The sequence below is a fragment of the Plodia interpunctella genome, chromosome 22 (genome assembly GCF_027563975.2).
Source record: "Plodia interpunctella isolate USDA-ARS_2022_Savannah chromosome 22, ilPloInte3.2, whole genome shotgun sequence".
NCBI lineage: Eukaryota > Metazoa > Arthropoda > Insecta > Lepidoptera > Pyralidae > Plodia > Plodia interpunctella.
In genome coordinates, this window is record NC_071315.1 from 6,160,291 (window position 1) to 6,179,122 (window position 18,832).

An 18,832-nucleotide genomic window follows, 5' to 3' on the forward strand; every position below is an offset into this window, starting at 1 on the left:
CTGGCGTTATTTTGAAATTTAGATGGATGAAGAAGTATTATATAGCTACTATATATTAGATACAGCATGCTTTATATGAAACTAAACACATATAGACAAAATAAATATATACCAAACACAATATCCAACGTTAATGTAATGCCTCTTTGAAGAATATCACGATTTATGAAAAAAATATTGCATCAGTAACCAAAGTAATTTTTAAGATATTTATTTACGGTTTTATTTTTTATTAATATGAAACGTTTTAATGTAATGCCTCTTTGAAGAATCTCACGATTTATAAAAAAAAAATATTGCATCAGTAACCAAAGTAATTTTTAAGATATTTATTTATGGTTTTATTTTTTATTTTAAAGATATATTAGAAAAACCAGTTAAGTGCGAATTCTCGTAATGAATGTTGCGCAAAATTATCTCTTTGTTATATACCTATTTACATATTTACAGTTATTGAATTTCTTGCTTTATCCGTGAAATTCTTCTCGTCATAATTTTTTAACCTTATTCCTAGGAAATAAAATTCTAAACTATTAGAACAAAATATGTAAGAAGCAATTAATGGTAAGCCCTTCTGGCATGATAGGGGCCAACACTGTTCAAATGAGTTTCTTTCGGCATTTCTTCTCAGCAGTGGTCGTTCCTAAATGCCAGCCTTTTGAGAAATTACTATTATGATTTAAAATTTGACGTGAAAAAGTGCCGGTCTAATTTCTAATTGAAAAGATTTGATTTTGATTTGGACTTTTACAGCAAACCTATACTCTTTATGTAGTTGTTTGTAGAAAATACGCGACGACTGGTGGCTGATTTTATACAAGTTGCCTTGAGGCATCTGACATGGCTTTTACGACTATCTACCACGTCTGGTGGCAAGTAATCGCACCGCGCTTGTCAGTTTAAGTACACACTAGTGAACTTAAACTGTCAACCAGCGTGCACGCTTCCTTACGGTCCGTTCCTTCACTGGAAGCAAATGGTGGTCAATGAAAACTATACTATACTATGAATCAGATTGGTATACAGTCTCATGTGGCACGAGTAGGATTCGAACATGGGACCTTTCGATCACAGGCGGACGGCTCAACCACTTGATAAGGTACCACAAAATACGCTCAAATGTGAGAAAGACTAATCCAAACTGTTCATATTAAAATCACACCCAACTTTACTACCTAAATCTAAGAACAAGATATACACGAGACACTTTCTTCTCTTTAGTATGACCGCCGCCGTGTGAATTGGCAAGAATAAATCCAAGAGAAAGGTTTCCCTATTGAATTTATTACAATAGCCACGATATTTTCAACCTTCTCACCTTAGAAATAAGGTAGAGCAATGACGATGTATTGAGAGTACGTTGATGTAATCTGATTTGTTTAAATTTAAATGTTGTTGCGTCGAATACAATTTATGCCAAAATAGTTGTAGGCACAGTGTAAGGTAAATGTCGGCAAGGTTAATGACCTGGGAATAGGAACGGAAAAGGTACATAAGCGAAATTAAATCAATACTATTGTTATCGATTTTACAGATCAAGGTATTCAAATTGAAATAAATATGAATGGTGAATTTGCGCCTGTTATAAATTTAGAGCAAGAAATATAATACGCGGTTCAGCGTTGCGCCTAGTAAAATTTAAATGCAAAATTATATTTCTTAGTTCCGACGAGAATGTCTAGACTTCCATGGGACATTTGTATGGAAAGATCATGGATGATCTTTTTCTGATTGGCCCGGGTCTTGGATGTTTATCTATATATGCATTTGTTATAAAATATAGTATCGTTGAGCCTAGTATCCCATATCACAAGTCTCGAACTTACTTTGGGGCTAGCTCAATCTGTGTGATTTGTTCTTATATATTTATTTATTATTATTTGTGCGCGCGAGTGTTATTTACATTCTCTCTTCATTCATCGAGTCAATCATTCACACTGTTGTTAAATTTTGTTCACATATACATTAGTGAACTAATCAGTCTGATAGATATTAAACGACATGTATTAAACGCGCACATACCTTTTTTATTACCCACATTACATTTCGGAACTTGTTGCAAACGTTCGTGGTCACTGGGCGACTGACTCAGCAAGCTACTGCGACGACGTCTGCCCGGTAGAATCTTCTTTTGCCGCCATATTGTTTTCCCGCCAAGTACCGTCAACATACAGTAACCACGGACCTTCATAACAAGGTCCAATACATCTGGGAAATAAAAAAGGTGTGTGCGCGTTAATACCTGTCGTATAATATATAATAATGCAACTGATATTGTGCAGGTTTCTTCACGATGTGAATCGTGCACAATCCTTTCTGAAACAACAGTCCTTTACCTGAAACAAGTGATAGTACTAATATACATTGGACAACACTGTCAGTTGTTGTCTTTTTCGCAGTCTATATGCTAGTATACATTTTAACTTGGGTAATAAAGAACTATTTTCAGATTTCGTTTATTGGACTGGAGTATGTAAATTTTAATAGTTTTTTAGGACATAAACAAACACTGTTGCTTTAAATAAAATTGTCCTTCCAATAACCATTCTCAACATTTATACCAAAAATATTAATATTAAACAGTCTATCAGCTAATACACGCAATGTGAATATTTTCCATTCCATAAGAAAATTACACGGTAAATAATGATGACATTTCGACGATTAATTTTTATTGATTATTTTTTACTTTCTACAAAATGTGTTCACCGTAAACATGGGTGCAATAATCGAAAACGATTTCTTCGCCATTATCAAGCCTTTTCATTACTTTTTCTGTATATTTGGACATAGAAAATTCAATATTCACAATAACAATATCAGTGTTATCAAAGTTAATAGTGTCATTGTTATGTTTGTTACTGATGCCTTTCAATTATTCCTTTACCTTGCAGCGATGTTATATACATCATTTAGCACAGATTTTTTGTTTAAAATGTATTCAGTCTCGTATTTGTGTTATGTGATTCATTTCTTTGTTTATAGTGTTGTTACGTATGTGCTGAAAAATATGAACGTGGAACTAATTTTGCGACTACAAAGCATAGACAGACTTCTATATGATAAAAATGACACATTCAAATGCAAAATCTTGTCTTGGGTCATGTGTGGTGTGACGTTCTTGTTTTATTTGATATTTATTTCTATTAAACTCTGTGTGGACAATAGATGGAATCCAATAAGAGCACTTTTTGTTTCAATAACACTGTATCCCAACATAGAATTAGCTTATTATGTTTTTATCTTGGTATTTCTGGGACTTAAATTAGATAGATTAATTAAAGTGACTAGCCAAATCGATTTTTATGATATCGATAAAGAAGCGATTGGGAAATCTAAAAGGATTCTGGATTTGTATAATGAAATTATTGATGGCATCAACAATACCATCAAGACTTCAAAATTGATTGTAATTACCTTTGTTTATGTACTGATTCTGATTAAATCTGGTTTAAGATTTATTGAGATTGTTAACTAACTCTATTAGTTTATAACTTATATTTTTGTTGTTATAGATTTTAACACATGTTGTTGCTATGTTTTTTCAAACTATAATTTACGTACAAGGGCGCATACACAGTGCAAAAAATGGAATGGTATGTATAGAAGAAAACCTTAAAGTTTGGGTTCATAAAATCATATTATCCTACATTTTATGCTCAGGATCTCGCGAAATGACGTTAGGCAAGCGGTTGAAAAATCACAGCTCCAAACGCAACCAGAAACAGGAGATGAGATAGATACGAGTGATTTTATAGTTAAGATCTAAATTTTGTGATAAGTATTTATTTCGCAAGAAAATGAAAGAAGTCAGTCACCTTACGTGTTTTTGATTAAACTTTAAATCAACATCATTTAAGTTCTTTTTCCATTGCTGTTTTTAGCAGAAGGGGAAGATCCAAAGAGTGTTAGTTTGACATCGACGAGGAAAATGCTAATGATCTGACAACTAAAGAAGCCAAAGCCCGTGCGGAGTGGAAAAGAATTAGTAGGAAATTCGAACTTCCAAAGATTAACGGCAGAAGCAATCAGCAGTAAGCTCAGATGAAAAAGAGAGGTATTGCTCCAAACGCAGCCATTTTGAAGTGCCTCTAACGAAGCATACCTTAACTGTTCCTCGAAACACATCTTTTGGCAACTAAAAGTTGCGCTTCGGGTAACAAAACTAAAAAATACGATCATCCAAGAACTTCATTATGCACTTTTCAAAACGGGTACGCTTGAACTATACCTCAAAAAATAGAGAGAGAGAGAAAACTTTGTATTTTCTAAAAAAAAAATGAATGTAGATCTTCTCCCCGCCGGATTCTTATCATGCCTTTAAATCCTTTTTTTATAAATATAAACTTTATTTTTTATTTGCAGGATCTGAATTTTTCTGAGACGAAAGGGCAAGTCCATTTTTTTGGGATATTAGTGTGGATCTTGAAAGATCTTTTCGTGGAAACTGCTTTATGCCTGGCCTCGGAATATGTCTATCAAAAAATTGCGATCTTGATGACCGAGTTACGACCAAATCATAGCTCATGTATGTTATTTTTACAAGCATTCGTGAATTTCTCTGCGAAAGCGGAACAGACACGTTTTTCATACAACTTTTGATACCCCATTATAGTCAATTGGAGGTAGATTTTTTTTTTAAATTAGCCTATGTTTGAAATGGGTCTTTAACTACTTTCATACCAAATTTCATCAAAATCGGTCCAACGGTTTAACCGTGAAAGCAGAACAGACAGACAGACTTTCACATTTATAACATTAGTATGTAAAGATAACACAGGATCAATCCCAGCCTGAGGGAGAATCATATCTTGTAGTGAAATTTAAACTTGAATAACATTGTTCCAGCACTACTAAACTATTGCATCAAAAATATCCGGAGGTCTGTAAAGGTGAAATTCCATAAGCTGCCGGGTCTTCATGGTGGACGGCAACCTTCCTCTTCGAGTTGGCCGTCTCATTATGACTTACACTATTGTTTTACTGCAGTTTGCCTTCATTTAATTATTGCGAAGAAATTACCTACGTCATTTGCATAATAAAAGTCTTAACAATTTTAATAGCATCATTTCAGTTATAGTTAACCAAAACCATAAGAAGTGATGATTTTGTTACTAGTTACATCACGTATGTGAATAAATTAAAATTGAAAATAACTATCGCGGGCGCAGCAAAGTTTATATACAAAATTATAGATAAACTAGCTGCGCCCGGGGGCTTCTCTACGTGAATAAGAAGTACCCTAGGTATGTGTTATTGTTATATTCTACCCGTGTATCAAATATCATAATAACCCGTCCAGTTTTTTCGTGAAGGAGTAACAAACATACAATATACACACATACATCCACACAAACATTTTCATTTACAATATTAGTAGGATGGAACAAACTTTAATTTTAATTACAGCCTGACAAATAAGTTCGTAACTATATAATAATTTATCAAGTGTACCTATTCAGTTGATTGCTTTCGATCGATCGCATTCACTTTTCTCGTAATTTTCTGAATATTCAACATGAATACGATAGACGGCGACTTCTTTAACATTATCAAGCCTTTTTATTATATTTTCTTTATATTCGGTCACAGAAAGTTCAATATTAATAATAATGTCGTTAGTGCCATCAAAATTAAGAATATTATCATCATGTTTTTCGCAGATGTCTTTGAAATCATAATTTATTACACAACAATGATTTATACTACATTCAGTACTGAAACATTATTCTATATATACTGTTTAACATACTTACATTACGTGATTAATTTTATAATTAATAGTGTTATGACTTACGTACAGAGAAATGCTAACGTAGAATTATTCATTCGGTTACAATATATTGATAGATGTCTTCGTGATAGAAACCAAACAACTAAGTGCAAATTGTTTACGTGGCTTATGATCACAATTATATCGACATTTTATTTCTCTCTCATTATAATAAAAATCTGTTTTGATGACAATTGGAACTTAATTAGAGCATTCTTAATTTCGGTCACATTTTTGATCAATTTAGAATTAGTTTACTGCATTATAATTTTGGTGTTTTTGGGATTAAAACTAGATAAATTAATAGAAGTTACAAGAAAAATAGATATTCATAATGACAACGAAGATGTGCTTGAGCAATCAAATAATATTCTGAAATTGCATCAGAAAATTGTTGATGCAATAAATCTTATAAATTCAACATCTGGTGTAGGTGTTAGTATTATTTTTTATCAAATGTTTCGTGTTTTTACAATAGCCAAGACATGTAAACTACATCAAGATGTTTTGTGAGTAAAAACATGATTTAATTTTAATTTTATTTTCCAGATTTTGATTCATATTATTTCAATGTTCATACAAAGTGTTTCCTACATAGGAATCGTCTTACTTTGGGCGAAATTAGACAACGTAAGTATTTTAAATAATTTCTACCCACAATATTTTTAGAGACTTGTTATTAAATTACTCAATGGAAAGTTATATGTTTCTCTATTATGTGATACTTCTAGTTTTGATTTATAATAAAAAATCCGGCAATACGCTCAATGGTGGTTCGACAGCTGCGCCCGCGCTGCCATTACGATCCGTCAATTTTCTTGAGGAAGGAATCGTTTCCAGAATCAATCATTCATAAAATTGACATTACCACAGTAAAGATTAATGATGTTAAAGTTAGATATTAAAACTAATTCTTATCTTTGTTAAAATGTGAAAAATTCAATGACCACGCGGCCGACGCTGTCGAAACGCTCTGAAAACTATCATCAAATGCTCTCATCTAAGCTCCTTCTCTAATGAGATTTTTAATACCCTTTGATATTACTACGTGATTTCTCAGAAATTGGGTCCTACAATCTGGGTAGCCTCAATCCATATTTTTGGGGTGTTTATTTGGATTTGTAAGGACCTACTTTTGGAACTGGTGTTATGCTTCGCTTCCGAATATCTCTACCAAAAAGTGGATGTTGCGGGGATTGAGATTCTCTCGTTATATATGCGGTTTGAATCTTGTAAGTTCTTATTTTTATATGAGAGCTTTGTTGACCTTTACCAGGACCAGCATTTCTGCTTTAGCCACCTTCAGTCAAACTTCGTTTAAATTCAAATTCAAATCATTTATTCAGAAATTAGACCTTCACAGGCACTTTTTTTCGTCAATCTTTATATTTATAGTTATTTCTCACAAGCTACAATTCTTCGTTCGTTCGAACGTTCTACTTTCGTCCCAATTTTTTTGTTTGGGAAATGACCTTTTAATTCTTCTACTAGCTTTTGGCTGCGATTTGCCTGCGGTTGTTTCTTGTGTCCGCTTATAATTTATTACTGTTAATATCTCGGGTTCCAAGCAACGTATCGCGATGAAACTTATACCAGATTTTTAGTTTGACCATCAGCTATACAACTGTGTGAAAACTTCATCAAATTCTGTTAAGCAGTTAGTCTTCATCAAATTCTGTTTAGCAGTGATGTGCGAACAAACATTCAGAGGGACACATATTGTAAAAATAATTATTTTGGCTTCTATTAATAGTCACATAAAGACCCTTTCCACTTTATTATTTTACTTGTATCTCCTATGTACAGTCCTAGCCCATGTATAATTAAATGTATGTTATATTATTATGTGCATATATGTATAATTTAATTGACAAAAACATGTGATTTTCCAGCAAAACTGAAATGCAATGTCAAGAATGCAAAGAGATATTTATGGGTCAACTTCCAAAAACTGGAAGGCTGTGGTGTCTTCACGGTAGATGGCGCTCTGCCCCTGAAAATGGGCAGTCTTGTGGCGTATTATACCATCGTCTTACTACAATTCAATTTCTTGTAATACTGTATTTGAAAAAGATTTTATTTTGACATGGTTTTTGTCATTTGTCACCTATCCACAACCCTAGTTAATAATCCATTGATCGAGAGTTTAGTATACCAGGAGTGCCAGCAGTACTTAGATAAAAGTGAAGAACTATTGGAAAAGCAGCAAATTTTACCTAGCTTTTGCCCACATAATATTATTCATGCTTCCGCTCACAACTTAATATTGTCAATATTTCGACTCATAAGCAACGTATCGCGATGAAATCTATGGCAGATGATTTTAATTTAGACTTTTCGCTATACAACTGTGTAAATCGCACCAAATTCGATCCAGTAATTTGTAGAAACATTATTAGTAAAACAGTGTTTCCCAATTGACATTCAAGCGTTAGCATAACCATCATACAGTTTTCATATACATATAGATTACCGCTTAATAGTGGTAATGCCATACTCACGAGGCATGTGACGGTGGCATAAATTATTTGAAAGATCTCATGCCACATATACACTCAGCCCTATTGGGCAGGAAAGTGAGCATCCCAGTGGGCAGCAGACGAGTATGTAAATAGGTTACTCGCGTTGTCACAGCTCGTGTCACTGCCACTGCACAGGAGTGGAGTAATGAAAAAACAATTACATTTTTAGAACTTTATGTAACTGAGCAGGTAATATGGGATAACTTATACTGATCAGACATAATGCTGTCGAACCAGCAAACTTGCGTTTTTCTGCGCACGTTAATGTTAATGTCAAAGGTTACGGCGACCCTTTGTTCAAAGTCATATTAATTTATCACGAGAACGATTACGTTAATATCGACCATCTACTTAAATTAATGAAGTGAGCAACGAAACACATAAAGTCATTTTGTGATGTGTTTCATTGAAAACTATAAGCTTATACTTGGGAAATATACTTTAGATCAGGTCATTAAGATACGTTGAGCTAATATTATAAATTACAAATAAAATATATTGGGAATATGGTTATTTAAGTAACAATTCAAAATAGATACACTCAATTACATTTCGAAAAATAGATTAAAAAACCTGACCATTTCTTAAATATCGTGTTAGTGAATATAGTGATCGTCGACCAATCATCTCCTCAGTGTTGAAACTTAAAAAACCTCATTAACACCAATTTGTTGAAGAGTTCTATAGAAAAGGCATAAATCTGATGATGTACATTGTGTGTGAAATTTACTTCATTGAAGAGTATAATGTGACATAGAATAAACAAAATTTACGCATTTTTAAAACCAAATAAAATTGAAACCCTTAAAGGTAATTTATCATAAAATTTTCCAGTTCACAAGTTGAAGATCTTAAAGCGAAAATCTAAATCAATTATTATTATGACAATAATAGGAACGAGAAATGAACGCACAGAAATTCTTCTAAACAATTATCTGGACAACGAATTTAAAAAAATGCTTTTGCCGTTAAACATAATGCATAATTTTATATTTTTTCCAAAATTTAAAATCATGAATAACTTCATAACGCCAAACAACACATACCAAAACATGATTGCAGTATTTGGATTTGCGATTTATTTGATTCCGTTTACTATAAAATACTTTATGTCCGTCCGTACAAGTAGTGATTATATATATAACTTTTTCGATTTAATGTTTTACGCTTACGGCATCGGCACTAATTGCTTGATCAGCGCCCTGCAAACAAACTCTAATGTTAATTTAGTTCTTAGCCTTTCAAAAACACATCATCAACAAATCTTCAAAATTAACTTGAGGAGAATCACCACCTGGAATTGGATCTATATTGTTTCTTGTATAACCTTATACTTTTCCAACGCATTATACATCACCATTGAGGCGAGAAATCTTGACAATTTAGTAGCATGTGTATGCATATACATACTTATATGCATCGACATTAATATGGTTTATGCAATACGAATACTTCAAGTAATAAGGATGCAACTAGAAAACTGGATATTAGAATTTGAATCACCTGAAGTTGCCAAGTCAATTGATATTAATGAGAATATTTGGAATAAAAGATTCCAAATGTATGTAGATATACAAGAAACTTTTACTATATACAAAAAAGTTCATCAAATACAGGTAATTTCATTTATGTCAGTCAGTAGCCTTATTTTTGAAAATAGATTATAGTTATTATATTATTTTTTTCGATTAAGCGCTGTCAGGTCTTTAGGAACAGAGTTTTTTGAACTAAATTAAAAAAGAATAGAAGACAAATGCTCTAAAAGTAGTACCTACTTCACGGAATACAGAAGCAGCGCTGTAAGGTTATGTGGTAAGATTCATCGTACTAACTTATCATCAATTTGGCAAAGCATCGATAGAACAAAGCATTGTACTATGAAAATATCGGAATCGGATGTTGGGTACATAACAAAAGTCGCAGTTTAAAGTTTTGCAGATACGTTAAAAACCCGAGTACGCCATAGACAATGCTCTGGCGCAATTTTTAATGATCAATATCATTAAAAATTTCGTCGATACGGAAAAGAAGAAAAAGACTTGTAACTGGTTTAATTTTCTTATAATGTAATTTATTGTTAATTTCCAGCAGATTAATATTAAATTCTTCTTCTTTCGACATTATATAATGTCAAGACAATTTTTTGTTTGTATAACTGGAAATCTTAGCTGATATATTTTTCGTGTTTATATTATGAACAACATAATTTTTATTTAACACTTGTTTTATGTTTATAAAGATAGTTCACACATATATTGCGTGTAATACTATCGGTGTGAAAGGTTAACACCGATAGTATAACACAAACGAATTCAAATATAACAAGTAATAACGTGATAATGATGCAACGCGTAGAATTGCAGACGCATCTGTTCTTTAGTCTCAATGTCCAATTGTTGATCAGAGGGGTTAGTTTGGATTTGCATTTTACTTTTCCTCATAGAATCGATTCCAAGTGAGACGCAGCGAAACAATCACATTACTCGATTCGATGTGACAAAAACTACTATCGCTGTTCGCCCACAGATATTTTTTTTATTTCCAGATCTTGTATCACGTAGCAGAAGCATATTTTCATGCTCTGCTTTATCTGCGAGGAATATTGCAGTGGGCAAAACAGGATATGAGTTGGGTAATAACTGTGTTCCATTGTTGTAGCATGTTGTTTACTTATACGCAGTATTCTTAATCGTCAGCTCAACTTAGAATAGAATAGAATATAAATAAGTTTATTCAATAATACATAATAACAAAAAAAGAAAATAAAGATTTAAAAAATAATAATTAAAAAAACAAAAAAACATAACGTGGGTAAGTACAAAAAGTGATTATGGGTATGTGTGCTGCAGCAATCTAAACATGCCACAACTCAGTGATGTTATTACTCTAGGAGCAATACACTGATTTTCAGTTGGAGCCTTTACTACTAAGTGTGAAACATGAGTGCAGTAATATAGTGCTTAAAATATGTACCTAGTGAAATATATACTGGGATACTACGATACACTACGATACTAGATAACTTGAGGTTGATATATCCAAACTTTATTATAAATTAATGCGTTTTTATTGCATATTGAGGTACATTAAGTCAAAATCGAGGAATTAGGGGATGTCTAGAATACGGATGTTAGAGGAGAAGCATTTCATGACTTCTTTTAATATTATGTCATTGATAAAAACCTTGACAGCTATTAGGCAATAGCCAAAGAGGGTTAACAAAATCTATAGTATTAGCATGCATCCTAATATTATTAATTATTACAAATATGAAAGTATGTTTATTTGTTTGTCCCACTTTCACATCAAAATGGAGATTTAAATTGAAGTGATTTTTGGTGTGGAGATATTTATCTCCACAAGCTGCCAGGAGAGCTGGAGAGTGTCATAGGTTTTTTCTGCGTGCAGAGATGTGAACTACGCTAAGCCTTGAATCCAATACGCCTTAAAACTTCTGTTCTCTTGAAGTGAGGCTATTTTTTTCTAGAGACGTGAGCTAAGCTTTGAATCTGTCATAAAGGTAACATCTTGAGTTTGATCATTCTTTTTACTTTTCTTTTCCAGGGGTCACAATTTTTCTTGTCATTCAGCAGCGTTCTGGTCTGGGTGATGAAGAATTTCCTTCTACATTCGCTGATAAGTAAGGAGTGTGAAAAATTCTACATGGGTATAAATGAAATTCAATATATTTGTGCTACTATGTTGCGTCGAGATGGATGCACGGGTAATAATAAATAAAATAAAAATAAATATAATAGTTACAAATATTTTGCATTAAGTTAGAACCAAAATAATTCCGAGATATTATGAGCACTAACTCAACAATATATAGTTATGTATACCAGTTGTTAAACATAAGCAATTTTGCGTTGCATAACACTTAAGCGATTTTGTTGCCCCCACGAACTTAAAAATTCTATTGACGACAGATCCTGCATACCTTTTAAATTTCATCAAAATTCAGATTTCACGATTCGAAAGTTATCACGTTACAAACAAACTAACGAACGAACTAACGAACGAACAAACGAACGAACGAACGAACGAACGAACGAACGAACGAACGAACGAACGGACGGACGGACGGACGAACGAACGAACGAACAAACAAACATACAAAACATTTTTTTTTGCTCCAAGTTGATTTGTAGACGTCGCTGGCTTCGTTCGGTCGGTCAATTATATAGTTATGTTCTCAAAATCAGTCCTTTTTTCAGAGAACCAACGCATTGTGTGCAAGAAGATTTGGCGTTTGAACAATTCACTGAACTATAAATTCTGTGTATTAGGCTTCTTTTACATTGACGGAAAATTCCCTCTGCGTTACGTTGGTCTTCTTGCTAGCTCCACTGTAGTTCTTATTCAGCTTGTTTTATAAATAAAATTTCATATAATAAGTATTTTAAATTTTTCCTACTGAATTCACAAAATAATTTTATGTGCGTGTGTTAAAAATTTCAGGGCACACTTCTTGAAATTCTGTGAAATGCTTGGGAACTAGTGAAATTGAAAGTTGAAATTAGACATTGGGAAAGCCAAATGACGACCTCGGTGGCGCAGTGGTAAAGTGCTTGCCTCTGCACCGAGAGGTCCCGGGTTCGATCCCCGGTCGGGTCATGATGGAAAATGATCTTTTTCTGATTGGCCCGGGTCTTGGATGTTTATCTATATATGTATACCTATGTTATAAAATATATAGTATCGTTGAGTTAGTATCCCATGACACAAGTCTCGAACTTACTTTGAGGCTAGCTCAATCTGTGTGATTTGTCCTAATATATTTATTTATTTAAATAATCGAGTTACGATGTATTAAATAAATATGTTTTAATAAGTAGTCTAAAAACTCTAGTCACTATGATATTAATATACTGCATGGACCTTAAATGATCTACATAGAAAATACCACGAATAGCCGTATCCACATGGCTGAGGGTCGTGATCATGCTGTGAATCTCTTCACCAGGGCCATGATGGCAATGCGATCTTTGGGGCATGGAGAATTTTACTGCATATAAAAGTCCTCATCATATCCGACCACCTAGTAAAATTAAAAAGTAAAAATATTTCACGAAAATAATAACAACATTTTGTTAAAAATTACCATTGTAATTTTTAAGGAAAAAAGACAATTTGACAGAACAAATGATTTTATATATACTTAAAACCTAATAGGCGAAACACATTACAAGAATATTGATTTTAATTTGCTAAGTAACATCAAACGTGAGTTCATTATTGTAATCGGTGAAATAGGTTGTACTCAATATTCACATCACGCATAAGACATAATAATTCAACAGAAGCATAAAACGTAAACATCAACAAATACAAAAAGGTTAAAAGCATTGAGCTTTCTACAACACACAGTTGATTTAAAATCGCTGTACTGCAAAATATAACTCCAAATTGTTGTATAATTTGTTTGACTATACAATACCATTGCAAAACTAAGAGAGAGAGATAAAGGAATATTTAACAGACAGAAGTTAAAGAAGATGAAGAACAAACTGATACAGCAACGAACAGAGTTGCTAATTAACAATTTTTTGAGTAAAGATTTTCACAGAATGATTTTACCGCTACAGATTTTACTGTTCTTATTCTTCAATTCCAAATACAGAATAAAGAATAACTTCATAACACCAAATCATAACCTACAAAACATAGTACTTATTTTTGGTTGTACAATTTATTGCGTCAGCTACATATTACGATTTGGCTTAAGAGTAAGTATGGCCATGACTTTTCTAAATGCTTTCATAGACATGGCCTCTTACATAATTGGTTACATCATAAATTGCTTATGCTGTATCTTTTATAGCAACTGCAATGTAAATTTAGTGCTTCTTCTATACAAAATATATGACCAGCTTACAATCAAAGTAAGTTTATTGCGTTTCACTATTTGGAATTGGTTCTATTGTATTATCATTAGTCAATTGTACATATTTAATACCAGTTTCTTATACTTTTTTGCCGTTAATTCGTATTACTATATTATTTTCATTTATACAGCTTCTTTTATGACATTTTGTTTTGATCTGAATGCTATTTATTTTATTTGCTTGCTCGAGTTACTCAATAAAGAATTTGAAATATGGATTGAGGAAGTTGAAATTCGACAAGAAAAATACAACGATAAGTCTCAAGAACATGATTATTGGAAACATATGTTTAGAATGTATGGCGATATTCAAGAAGCATTCACAATCTATAAGAAAGTATATGGAGCGCATGTAAGTTACTTTACACACTTAATAAATTTAAAAAATCAACAATATTTATTATACTAATAATAATATTATATATATAAGAATTATTAATAATTATATCAATCTGTGTGATTTGTCCTAAATATACTCTTATTTATATTTATAGAGCATTTACAAAAACCTCTTTGCAAAACCCCTTTAACGTGATTAAATTATAATCAATTAATATTGATTTTATAACAAACTATGGCAGCTAATTAAACTGATGCTTGCGTATTTTGAAGTTTGGGTATTTTATATAATCTGTTCTTTAAACTGTTGACTGAAAGCGCAGTGATGATAGTGCAATTCTCATTGATTTTATTGCAGTCTACTTGATTGGATAAAAAATGTTTCGCTTTCCTCTTAGCATATGGTTAGTTGCACAATGTAGGTATCTTAGATACCTTACCTAGATTAAAATAAAATCGATCAGTTAGTACCCTTGTTCAAAATAAACTTATCACGTTTTGCTTTCAGTTTTTGTTCAACGTAGGTGAATCGTTTTTCCATTCTCTTCTCTACTGGCAGTATATATTAGACAGAGGAAATTTGTTGGAGTTTTCGGTGAGTCCCGTGGTCATTTTATATTGAAGCTATTAGCAATCACTCACTTTTTATTATGTGCCAACAAAGAAGCAAGACATGACAAACCGAAACAATGGCGAAACGTGAACGAAAAAAACTTAGCATATTTCCAAATCACCTAAAATTCTGTGGAAAGGTTATTAAAACAAACAGTTACGAGTATTTTATTGACAAGTGTTACAATTTCAAAATTTAGAAATGAAACTTTTTAAACTGTGCCATACATTTTAAATAGTGCCCAGGTATAAAAAAATATATATAAACCATGTTTTTTCACATTTTTAGGTAGACACTGTAGTGTCATCTATAAGCATATGTAAATGGGTGATAAAAAACATCGTTCTACACAGTATGTCAAGCATATATTGCGAGAAATTCTATATGGCTATGAACAAAACTCAGTTTGTATGTCTGCGAATGTTAAATGAACCAGAGTGTGCAGGTAATCATAATTATCGTGAGTGTCTTCTTGAAGCCAGCAGAAATTGTAGCAGTAATAAGTCAAAAAATGTATCATGCTCGGTGTTTCTCTGTGAGATCGAATCATGATTTATGTTTATGATTCGATCCGTAGGAAAATTTGTATCACCAACACAATGGGTGGGTATCACTGAAGATTGATAGCGCGCTACGCTGATGGCGGTTGGGGCAGAAAGGTTCTAGGTCTGATGATACCATCAAAGTGATAAGGTGACGTTGGATTTGTCTTTTAGTCTTCATGGATGTTTTTTGGAGGCCTATCTCCAGTATTGACTTCTCGTGGTTAAAAATGGTGTTTGTATTGCATAACATCTGTGTAGGGACTCATATCATTTTGTATTTATTTTTAGGTCCGAAGAGGAAAATGTGCAAGAACATCATCCGTTTCAACAGTTGCATCAGCTATAAGTTCAACTTGTTCGGCTTCTTCGAGATAGATGCTAAGTTCCCGCTAAGATTTGTTGGTGTATTAGCTACGTATGCTATTGTATCTTTGCAGTTTTATTTTAATAAATAATTAATATAGGTATTGATTTACTTATTCTTTTTGAGAACAGGGTAAATATCTAAAAAGTTATATACTGTGTTTCCGTAAAGTCAAAATATAAACGTAGAAAATTTGTAATTTAAGGTGATTGACAGTAAGAATACAACAATAAGGATTATGTTGTGATCAGAAGAAAAATTGATGAATGTAATGATAATCAATCCATCAAGTAATTAAATAGAAAACCATACATATATTCTTATATATTTTAGTATGAATAGAAGGGAATAATGAAAGTAATCATTTTAATTTATTAATGAAAAAATTAATGAACTTTGACATCATTACGAGCAGACTATCGATCAAGAAATTGTTAGGTCTTCAACCCAACACACAAGTCATTACAAACGCTAGTCTACATTTACAATATCATAAAAATAAAATGTCTATATATTTTTTTTATTGACCGCAAAAATTGTTTTTAAATTGAAAACTTGAAACTTGAGCGAAAACAACTGATAAAAATCAAAAGTCAATTGGAGATAATTAAAAAAGGAAGAATAATATAATTGATAGTAGCAATTTCAAGAAATATATTAATTAAAACAATCGTACAATATGGTTTATAATAATTTAAGAAGCCGTCACTCGGAAGTTCTTCTAAGCAATTTTATTGACGAAGATTTTCAAAACATGCTTTATCCACTAAATCTCATGCAAATTCTTTTTTTCAACCAAAAATTCAGAATAAAAAACAATTTTATAACCTCAAATAATTTCTTACAAAACGTCGTCATCGTTTTTGGTTTTATTTTTTACACATTTGTATTTATGACTAGATTCTTCTTAAGATATAATAAAGGGGTGGACATTGATTTTAATTTAATTAGTTTAATCTGCAACATTGTAGGTTTTAGTATGAACTGCATAATGACTATTTTACACACCAATATCAACATTGATTTGGTCCTTATTATTTACAAAATTAATACGCATCAAAGAGGCAAAATTGATTTAAGAAATATTACTTTCTGGAATTGGGTGTTATGTTTCATTATAATCTTCTCGTTTATTATTGTTATCAGTTTAATTTTTTTTCTTAATCCAATATACACTTATGTTTCTATATTAATGTTTATTATTACCACGGTATGTTCCTTTATGACTATAAGCATTGACATACACGCACTGTATGCTATACGCATAATGAAAATACTGACATTGGAACTAAATATATGGAATGAAGAAATCGATGTAAATGAAAAACTAGTAATTAATAATATATATAAGGAAAATAAATATTGGAATGAAATGTTTGAAATTTATACTGATATTCAAGAAGCATTTACAATATATAAAAAAGTTCATCAAATACAAGTAAGTAAATTTATACCATAATAAATTTTAACCACAAATTGGAATTAAAGATAAAAGCACAAGATTATATTAATTTAAAAATAACTTAAAAAATATCTAAAAAAGGCTCCCTAGGCAAGGTGCCTATCACGCAGGCAGCATTCATTCACCTGTTGCCTCCCTCAGATATTTGCTGAGCTCTCGAGCTCTCTGCACAACCCCTGAGCGCCTCTGCCCCTAGAACCTAGTCTCGATGACAAAAGCCACAAGTTCGATTTTTTTTTCTTTTCTTCCAGTTGCTGTTTCATATTATAGAAGCATTTTTATTTGGATTATTTTATTTAAACTTTTTCATACACAATGCAAGTAAACAAGAATTGGTAGGTACCTACTATACACTATATATTTTTTACAAATTGATGTTCTTCCAGTATTAAAAATGATCATACATTTAATTAATTGTTTAAAACTTTACACAATTTTTCAAATAATTGATTTGGTTTCACTGCTGAATTAGTGGCCAAAATGGTCTCAAAATAATGATCTTTTCTAATAAATTAATTTAATTTTTAAATGAAAAAATTTAAGAAACCCCGACTCCGTATTTGTTGGTAATATTTGACGACCTCGGTGGTGCAGTGGTAAATAAACTGCTTGGCTCTGAACCGAGAGGTCCCGGGTTCGATCCCCGGTCGGGTCATGATGAAAAATGATCTTTTTCTGATTGGCCCAGGTCTTGGATGTTTATCTATATATATGTTATAAAATATGGTATCGTTATGTATCCCATAACACAAGTCTCGAACTTACTTTGGGGCTAGCTCAATCTGTGTGATTTGTCCTAACGTATTTATTTATTTTTAAATCTCATCTCCTAGTAAAAAGGTGACGGTTTCCAAACGATTGAACGTAGGTATATCTACAAGAACACTTTTGATTAAATTCTATTTTCAAATAATAAATTTCGGTTCAACTTCAACCGTTTGGCTGCTACGATACCACGGACAGACATACAGACACACAGACACGTTAAACTTACAGCTCGTCCTTCTTCTGTCAGATTGTTTCAACAGCGTCTTGAACCCTTACTTTATTAGTCTGATCTACTAAAGCGCTATCCGCACATTTCCGGGTCAGGACAACGCGTGTTTCGAGTTCCCGTCAGGGACGTGCCATCTGTCACCCGCATTCACACATATCAGGGAAATCGGTGTCAGTGTAATGTTTAGCTGATACGCATACAACACGATGTCTTTATTTAACGAAGAATTAGCAATTATTGCAATGGCATAAGATCGTAAAGTATATCAAAGAATTATATTCTGTCAAAGAAGTTCTATCAACCTTTCGGTGTTCATTCTGTACTTGCTTA

General features: G+C 32.3%; 4 protein-coding genes across 4 annotated transcripts; all 4 read left to right on the top strand.

Annotated features, from left to right (window-relative positions):
- The first annotated feature begins 2,715 nt into the window (after nt 1-2,715).
- Nucleotides 2,716-7,829, top strand: LOC128679825 (uncharacterized). The gene is made up of 5 exons (XM_053762282.1): nt 2,716-3,409; nt 3,516-3,596; nt 4,366-4,528; nt 4,849-5,033; nt 7,644-7,829. Exons 1-5 carry the CDS (start codon nt 2,717-2,719, stop codon nt 7,827-7,829), a joined length of 1,308 nt encoding a protein of 435 aa, XP_053618257.1. The 5' UTR covers nt 2,716.
- A 1,347-nt stretch (nt 7,830-9,176) lies between these two features.
- Nucleotides 9,177-9,962, top strand: LOC135309948 (uncharacterized). Its single transcript, XM_064436700.1, has one exon. It carries the CDS (start codon nt 9,177-9,179, stop codon nt 9,960-9,962), a length of 786 nt encoding a protein of 261 aa, XP_064292770.1.
- A 672-nt stretch (nt 9,963-10,634) lies between these two features.
- LOC128679826 (uncharacterized) lies at nt 10,635-16,134 on the top strand. The gene is made up of 3 exons (XM_053762284.1): nt 10,635-10,703; nt 11,860-12,019; nt 15,968-16,134. The coding sequence occupies exons 1-3, from the start codon at nt 10,635-10,637 to the stop codon at nt 16,132-16,134; spliced, it is 396 nt and encodes a 131-aa protein (XP_053618259.1).
- Nucleotides 16,135-16,722: 588 nt separating this feature from the next.
- LOC128679827 (uncharacterized) lies at nt 16,723-17,685 on the top strand. Its single transcript, XM_064436701.1, has 2 exons — nt 16,723-17,253; nt 17,647-17,685. Exons 1-2 carry the CDS (start codon nt 16,723-16,725, stop codon nt 17,683-17,685), a joined length of 570 nt encoding a protein of 189 aa, XP_064292771.1.
- Nucleotides 17,686-18,832: the final 1,147 nt, after the last annotated feature.